Here is a 9,113-nt window from a genome sequence, read left to right as displayed (position 1 = left end):
ATGTATTGTTTAATGACAGTATTGTTTAATGACTATATTGTTCAATGACTGTATTGTTTCATGACTATATTGTTCAATGAATGTATTGTTTAATGACTGTATTGTTTAATGACTGTATTGTTCAATGACTATATTGTTTAATGACTGTATTGTTTAATGACTGTATTGTTCAATGAATGTATTGTTTAATGAATGTATTGTTTAATGAATGTATTGTTTAATGACAGTATTGTTTAATGACTATATTGTTCAATGACTGTATTGTTTAATGACTGTATTGTTCAATGAATGTATTGTTTAATGAATGTATTGTTTAATGACTGTATTGTTTAATGATATCCTGCCTCGCTGCAACTTTTATACATTTTGAGAAGGTTTAGTAAAATGAAGATAGTATCTTTGCTTTGTTTTTTAGTTTCAATTTCTCCATACTTTCGTCTTTAGAACGGCTACCCAGTGGATTCAAGCTTTGTTCACATATCCTATCTTCCGCTTCCTCACATGTACGAGAGACTTGTTATGGTAACTGAAAAATATTTTACCTCCTGGTTTAAGTTGTTCTTTTAAGCTATAGATTTTTGTACTTCGCCGTCGTCATTTGTAGATGATTATTTGCTGTGCTGGAGGTCGAGCTGGATTCTTTCGTGGTGATGTGAAACTTCTTTTGGATGACATCTAGTTATTGAGGTAATTCTCTTGAAATTCATTCACTTGTTTTGGATCACTGTAAATCATAAAATATGATGTGTGATTAATTTCTTAGGCCGACATTCTTCGCTTCAGTTCCTCGTTTGTTAAACCGTCTTTACGATAAGGTTATTCAATGTAGACAATCGTTGTTTGTTTGTGTGAAAGATTTGTTGTGCTCATTTGTCTGTGATTTTAATTCTGCAGGTTATATCAAATATTGAAAGTAGCAGTGGCTTAAAAAAATGGCTGTTTTACAAGGCTTTTGAGTCGAAGAGAGCGGACTTGAAAAAGTATTCAATAGTGAATGAAATAGCTTTAAGACCATTATGAAAATCTAAATAAATTTATTTTCACTGTAGAGGTCAAATCTCCAAAAATACTTTGTGGGACAAAATAGTTTTTCACAAAATTCAGGTACGAAACGGACAGGCTGTTACGTCACCGGTGACTATCTGTTACGTCACCAATGAGGGGCATTTACTTCACTGGTGGTTGCTTGCTTCTTCACAGTTTATCACGTTTCAAGGATATTGAGATCAGTGATTTTCCTTATATTTCCCGCTAATTGTTTTACTCTCACCTGGCCAATGAATTGTAAATTACATTTCGCTGCACCGGGCACTCGCCGTCGTTCTTTCGAGGGACTGGTATTGAAACTAACTGACAACTTTCTTCTTTAAAGACAATTTTAGGTGGAAATGTAAATGTCATTCTCACAGGTGCTGCTCCTATTGATGGTAAAGTTTTAGAGTTTTTAAGAGTCGTTCTTGGATGTTTGGTTCGTATTGATTTATGACATCACGTTTCAACTGTGTTACCATGGTTACATCTTATTTCTCTTTGTATTAAGATTTTTTAAGGTTATGGTCAGACTGAGTCTACAGCACTTGTTTCTCTGACAAATAAACTTGATCTTTCACCAGGTACTACGTATTTCCGTATGAACACTTCTGAGGTACTTCATTTAAAATGTAATATTGTAAACGTTAAGAAAGTCAGTATTAAGACATCAAGACCTAAGTAAAGTTGCCTGGGGCCTGGGTCTGAATAGTTCATTTGAAGTGTTTTGTCATGTTCTATTTATGTACAATGAACTATAATATCCTAGAAAATGAGCTAAAAAACGAACACTTAATGTTCATCTCTATTATTAGATTGTCACAATTACCTATAAACCCCATTCATATTATCTACGTAGGTACCAGAAATGAACTATTTTACTTCAAACAATCAAGGCGAAGTAACGAATCTTGTTTTTTATTTTCTACTTTGCTAATGTAATGTTACGATTGTGCATTGAAAGAATGATTTTGTTTTAAGATATGTGTCTATGGTCCAAATGTCTTCAAGGGATATCTTAAAATCCTGACAAAACATCTGAAATGTTAGATGATGATGGCTGGTTGCATACAGGTGATGTAGGAGAATGGAAACAGGTCAGTTGAAGTTACATAGTAGCAAAGGATGTAAAATAATGTTTTTTTGTTGTTATCGAAATTAATGTGGGAAAAATGACGTTAACTGGTAGTTAATTTTTGCTAAGACATTATCTGTAAGCGAATTCAGGAAGATGATAACTAAAAAACAGACATTTTGACTTCAAGAATTTTTACATCGAATACGAAGCAAGCTCCTTTGAAAAATTTATTATAATTTATTATTATAATATATTAATATTAATTTTATTTCTCTAAGTAGGAAGCGATAGGAAAAATATTTTGTAATCATGAACATTTTTTTTTTATTATCGTACTTTCATGTAAATATAGTGTACATTATCTTTTACTTAATGATTAAGTATGTGGTGAGGTGCTCATAATGTTTCTGTTTTTGTTTTATAGAATGGAACGCTTAAAATAATTGGTCGAAAAAAATGTATTTTCAAGTTGTGCAGGTTTATAAAACATAAATGATAGCAACCATTATATATTTTCGTTTTTTTTATTTATCTTATTTGTGATTGTGTCTTTTAGGGCGAATTTATTTCTCCTGATAAAATTGAAAATGTTTACATCAAATGTCCTTTCGTCGCTCAAGCTTTTGTACACGGTTCTAGCACAGAATAGATATATACGTACTTCCATCATCCGTTGAATCTTGTCGCATTGAGCAAACTCAAGAAATCAAGATTTATGGACGTATACGAAAAATAGATTAAACGCTTAATTCTAATTACTGGTGTAATACCTTATCTCGTTTCATCTAGTTGAAGTCTACCGTTTTCCCAATAATAGGTTTGGGATGTCTCTATGGATTGTGGTACAGCTCTTCATCGTATTGGTGGCTCAATTTCACAAGTTATGTGGTCACCTTGCGATACTAAAGTATTTGTTTCAACTGAATCAAGTTTAATACGGTATTGAAATATATTTGTATTGTATTACTATACGACCTTAAAATTCTGGTCACTTTGTGCGTATTATTGTCAAGTTTTAGCTGCAGATAAATGGTAAATTTTAATATGTTAAGGAGGCTCATTTTAGATTCAAAGTGATTTACAGCAATACGATTTGCTGTAAAGTATTTTAAATTCGAATCTGACCTACTTTGGATTCGCTACTGACTCTGTTTTCCTAACTTTATCGTTTTATTTTACGTTTAGTAATTGTAGTAGTGTGGAAATGTATTTTTCTGTGTTGCATTTTTTTCGTATATAGGATCTGGGAAACTCAAAAATGGACTTGTGAGAAATGGACAAATTTAGCCTCCAAATGTCAGGTACGTTGATGAGTGTGGATATCAGCCAAAGTACAAAAACGAATAAATGCAAAAGGTTTGTGCGATTATCTGAAGAAGAGTCGAAGCAACGAATTGAAAGCGCAATTACAAAAAAGACGAAAGTATTTTGCTTACCATAATTGTTTTTTCTCTACTAGTAAACAAAAATCGACTTTGTTTTACGTGAGTAATTTTTTGTCTGAAATAGATTGCACATCTCAAAGCCTTCCTTTCCAAAAATTTGTATTCCTACATTTCACGTTATGTTATAAAGACACTTTTCATGTCTTTTTTGTTCTCATTGCTTTCATATTTATAGGCTGCATGCTGGAGTCCGGATGGAAGATTTCTGGTATTTTCTGTGTTAGAGAGGAAAAGTCTCTATTATCTTAAATTTTGTGAACCAGTTGGTAAGTTTAGATATTTGGTACTTTTATAAATTTGTTAAATTAACTTTTAGTTGTAGGAAGACGTGAAGCTAACTTATTTTTTCTACCAATTCTCTTGGTTATAAAACAAACCTGAACATTGCTATTCAAGCGTCAAGCTGACAGAGTCAAATTAAATTCAAACAAACTTTTCTTCTGCTGTAATGAGACCTAGACAGGACTTCTGCAACTAACATAACGCTGCACGTAGTTAGTGTGAGAGCACACATTTTGCTGCTGTAATGAGACCTAGACAGGACTTCTGCAACTAACATAACGCTGCACGTAGTTAGTGTGAGAGCACACATTTTGCTGCTGTAATGAGACCTAGACAGGACTTCTACAACTAACATAACGCTGCACGTAGTTAGTGTGAGAGCACACTTTTCTTCTGCTGTAATGAGACCTAGACAGGACTTCTGCAACTAACATAACGCTGCACGTAGTTAGTGTGAGAGCACACATTTGCTGCTGTAATGAGACCTAGACAGGACTTCTGCAACTAACATAACGCTGCACGTAGTTAGTGTGAGAGCACACTTTTCTTCTGCTGTAATGAGACCTAGACAGGACTTCTGCGACTAACATAACGCTGCACGTAGTTAGTGTGAGAGCACACATTTTGCTGCTGTAATGAGACCTAGACAAGACTTCTACAACTAACATAACGCTGCACGTAGTTAGTGTGAGAGCACACTTTTCTTCTGCTGTATTGAGACCTAGACAGGACTTCTGCAACTAACATAACGCTGCACGTAGTTAGTGTGAGAGCACACATTTTGCTGCTGTAATGAGACCTAGACAGGACTTCTGCAACTAACATAACGCTGCACGTAGTTAGTGTGAGAGGACACATTTTGCTGCTGTAATGAGACCTAGACAGGACTTCTACAACTAACATAACGCTGCACGTAGTTAGTGTGAGAGCACACATTTTGATTTATAGACCTCCTGAAAATATTGTGTTGTGTTAAAGCTTCCTTGCATTGAGATTCCTACAACACATTGTCCTTTTGATTGTAATTTATTCTCAAAAACACGTTTGTTATTTTTCTTATTTGTCTTAATTATCTCACGTTAGAAAGAACAGGCATGGAAGATTTCAACATTGGTGGTGCGAAAATGGCAGTTGAATGTGCTGATCTTACAGAATACTCTTGGGAGGTGAATGACACTATAGTTAGGTATAAAAAAGCTGACCTATGTTGCATTTCTATATCGTTTTATTTTGTCATTTCCCCCAAAGCATTGATTGAACGATACGAAATGAATTGATCTTTGTCATCAGACTTTTATCTTTTATTTTAAAATTTAAAATGCGACTGGAATGCATGACTTGACAGTTCTTGTGTTTTCTCCATTAACATTTTTATGTACTTCCTGTTGCTTTCTTACTTTTATTGTTCTTGATTTAATTATAGAGTTGGTGGCTTTGTAAGTAGTATGACATGGGACCCAACTGGTGAAAGACTTGCTTTATTACTTAAAGGTAATTACGTTTCTATTTACGCTGTCTACTGGTCATGTGATATAAATATTTGGTGTTCACCCACTGTAAAAACAGTAAATTTCTAAAGAAATGAATAATGCTTATGATCTGACATGTGCAGAATGTTTACACGACTGCTTAAGGTGAATAAACTTTTTCATTTTTCCAAAGATGAAAATGGAAAAGCTCAAGATTATATACCAGTGTTCAAAACAAATATTGAAAATGTACTTGATTTGATTCCCAGGTGAGGATACTGTCAAATGCATATAAATACTTAAATTTTTTGTACATTTCTCTAACCTATTTTCTTGCATGCATTATATATGTATAGTAGCTACAGAACCATGTTCTATATGTACTACATATGTATATAATGCCGTTTTCCGCAGCTTAGTATTTTTCCGAATTACAACGGCTTTCAACTTTTAATCTACACGGTGTATCAAAAAAACTGAACAGAAAGAAAAACGTCATTCAAGTTATCAGCGCGAAACATCTGCCAAAACCTTAGCCTGCGTGCAGGCTCTACCTTCTCCCGCCCTGATTTTCTCTCCCCCGTAGAGACTGCACGCAGGCTGGAGTAGGTAGTTGGAATTTCAATGATTCATCTGACTGAAAATTTTTTTTAAATAATAACCATTTTCAACCATTAACCACCAAAAATTTTTCCAATATTGCTCGCTGGCGACTTTAGCGACGTTTTCCAAACTATTCAGTTTCTTTATATACCCTGAACATGGTGTTAAAAAAAAGTAAAAGTAGACTCTACAAAAAAGTTTTTTAAAACAAGACGCGCGCGGACTAAGCAAAAAATTTTAGTTATCCTAAGTACTTTAACGTTCTCTGGTACAGCTGGCAATGAAATTTCTGAAAATGTCAGATTTTCTACCAGTGAAAGAACGTTGTTAAAGTCCTTCAAAACAGGGTTTGCGCACGAAAATACTCATCGAAATAGTAATTTCATCAACATGAGTCAAACTTTGGACTGTGTTATACAAGCTATTAAAAATTCAAGCAATTTGGGGCAAGCACTGAACAACGCAGGACCTTTAAAACCTAGGATATTTTTGCGGTAATGCCATTTAAAACCTACTTTTATTACATGAAAGCCTATTCATCTTTACCATTTATAAATTATACAATCCATTCATTACTTGCTTGTTTTATTGCAATGGCAAAAAAGACAACATTATAGAAATCAAAAATCAAAAAATATATACGCTCAAAAACTGCCAATTTTTTATACATCTCCTCATCTACATACGTTAGAAGGTATGTGGATTTTGTAAAAGATTTATACCAGATTTCTTGCGAAGTTAAGTATTGTGTTTGTGAACCACGTATAAAGGCGTCGTATGGTTTTGGACAGAATAACATATCATCACTTGGTATTTTATAAAACTATCATTTTGAATTGATATATTTTTACCCAAGCGAAGATTTAATTCTTCGGTGTTATGCTTCAAAATAAAGATCTCGCGGCAACTTTGTTCCAAAATGGTTATAAAAAGGTGACGATCGAGAATGGTTGATCTATAAAAAAATGACCATAGTGAATGGTTGGCCCGTAAAAAAGGTGACCATAGAAAATCATTGGCCTAAAATAAATGTGACCATAGAGAATGGTTGGCCTGTAAAGAAGATGACAATAGAGAATGGTTGGTCTGTAAAAAACGTGACCACAAAAAGTGGTTAGCCTATAAAAAAGATGACCATAGACAATGGTTGGCTTATAAAAAAAATGACCATAGAATATGGCTGCCGTAAAAACTTGATCTGCCTCGTAATATGAGGTATTAGATCTTATAAAGTGATTACTGACAACAAAAATGTATACCAGATAAATCTTTGACATCTTAGAAAGACAGATAAAAAATACTTTTATGAGAAATATAACCCATACAGCAAATTGTGATCAGTTCATAGACAAGACTAAAGAAAATGTGACCAATAAAATTGACAGGCAACTCATATACTTATTAATATTTCTAGCGAACGTTAGAACATAGAATAATTTTCAAGTTCAGACGTTTGATTGTAAACTGAGAATGTTATCATGACGTTTTATAAAAAGAAAGAAACAAGAAAAAATGGCAATATTTAACATAAACTCATTTGTTATACAAAGAAAAAGTTTGTTGCATGATGCATGATAACAACTCTTGTGTTCTTACATTCAATGATAAATCTACTTCCTTTAACATGCCTATCTTCACTATTTTCTACGTACGTGTTGAAATGTTGTTGTTCTTACATTCAATGATAAATGTACTTCCTTTAACATGCCTATCTTCACTATTTTCTACGTACGTGTTGAAATGTTGTTGTTCTTACATTCAATGATAAATGTACTTCTTTTTAACATGCCTATCTTCACTATTTTCTACGTACGTGTTGAAATGTTGTGAAAATCCTTCCGTTATAGTGGTTTGATTCATGGACTACCAAGCAATGGACAACCTCAGCTAATATCTTTTCAAAAAAACTTCACGCAAGGAGCTCTATTGTCTGTTGTAAGTGTGTACATATCGTACGTTATTGTTACTAAGATTATATACATTTCATTTATGCTCCTCAAAAGAAATAGTGAGTTTTGTCTTCCGAGAGACTCAATGTTTCCCAAGACGAAGTCGAGTACAGTGTTTCGTTCTATAGGGACAAAGATCATAGATTTCGACAGCTTTTTAATGAAAAAATCTTTTAGGGAGATTCGCCCCGGCAAAATTTCGTTGCAAAATGCTATAAGGTGACCACGCCATTTTTGGTCGACTTCCAAGTGTTTTCTGAATCCTTTTTTCTATTAATAGTTGAATTTTGTCGCTTAGTAAGCTCAAGTTTTTTTTTAGTTTTCGGCTCCACGGCTGTTTTTTTTTTGTTGTTGTGATATTAAAATAAGCGGGCAATAATTTTTTCCATGAGGAGATACATTACATATATTTTAAGTCGCATGACTACGAATGAAGCAAAGTTAGAGTGATAATAATTTCATCTTAATTACAAGTATATGATATTATTATTTGTGACTACGAATGAAGCAAAGTTAGAGTGATAATAATTTCATTTAAAAATGGAAAGAAAGTACGAACTGTCCGAGCCATGCAGCGTTTAGCTGCATTTACCACAGAATTGAACGTTGTCAATGTGTACAGATCCAGATTTTGGTGTCGCCTTGAATAAGAGCTGCAAAGAAACGACGATATATTCAGCCACTATTGAACACACAAAAAGTATCACGTCTGCGTAAAATATTTATCACTATTGCTTCTAACAGCCAAAACTTACATGATATTTCTGAGAAAGTCAAGCGATGGTTTACTGAGCCAATCAAAACATTTAAAACTTACATGATATTTCTGAGATGCTCTGAAATACATCCTCGCCTTTGTCCATGATCCACGTGTATCGGTCAAATGGAGTTTAAGTGATTTTACGTAGTACTTAGTGTTGGTGACTTGGAAAACTTTAAGTGATCTTCTGAATGCAAAATCAAATTAATTTGCCTGTTACTTTTGAAATAATCTGATTATATCCGCGTGTGAAAAAGTACATTTCAACGTAAGATCACATTACGTAACTGCCACTTCCGTTTGTAAATAATTATATAAAAGTTTCACAGCTTGCTTTGTAAACTATTACCCTGATGATGTCTTTTGAATAAAGATGAAATATTACACACACACTGTTGTCTACACTCTTCTATCATCTTGAATATCAAGAAAACGAAATGTTTGTTTTCGGAATCTGTTTTTATTTTGTTCTATTTAATAAAGACACTGGGACTGGAG

The 9,113-nt window shown here is 33.5% G+C and overlaps 1 protein-coding gene and 1 long non-coding RNA gene across 3 annotated transcripts; both read left to right on the top strand.

Annotated features, from left to right (window-relative positions):
* Positions 1-352: 352 nt before the first annotated feature.
* LOC124459342 lies at positions 353-1,465 on the top strand. 2 transcript variants are annotated; one of them, XR_006953574.1, is made up of 7 exons: positions 353-374; positions 445-522; positions 605-687; positions 764-815; positions 895-980; positions 1,050-1,104; positions 1,373-1,465. It is a non-coding gene; the product is annotated as an uncharacterized LOC124459342 (long non-coding RNA). The 2 variants fall into 2 exon arrangements; XR_006953575.1 differs by lacking the exon at positions 1,373-1,465 and adding an exon at positions 1,162-1,339 and having other exon boundaries at positions 1,050-1,127.
* A 1,474-nt stretch (positions 1,466-2,939) lies between these two features.
* LOC124459359 (aladin-like) lies at positions 2,940-8,153 on the top strand. The gene is made up of 8 exons (XM_047008836.1): positions 2,940-3,046; positions 3,348-3,408; positions 3,728-3,818; positions 4,918-5,020; positions 5,258-5,325; positions 5,497-5,572; positions 7,754-7,841; positions 8,136-8,153. Exons 1-8 carry the CDS (start codon positions 2,940-2,942, stop codon positions 8,151-8,153), a joined length of 612 nt encoding a protein of 203 aa, XP_046864792.1.
* Positions 8,154-9,113: the final 960 nt, after the last annotated feature.

This window comes from Xenia sp. Carnegie-2017, unplaced genomic scaffold, assembly GCF_021976095.1.
Source record: "Xenia sp. Carnegie-2017 unplaced genomic scaffold, XeniaSp_v1 HiC_scaffold_8, whole genome shotgun sequence".
NCBI classification, from domain to species: domain Eukaryota; kingdom Metazoa; phylum Cnidaria; class Anthozoa; order Malacalcyonacea; family Xeniidae; genus Xenia; species Xenia sp. Carnegie-2017.
The sequence above is the reverse complement of the archived record's forward strand: the minus strand, read 5'-3'. Positions and strand labels throughout refer to the sequence as shown.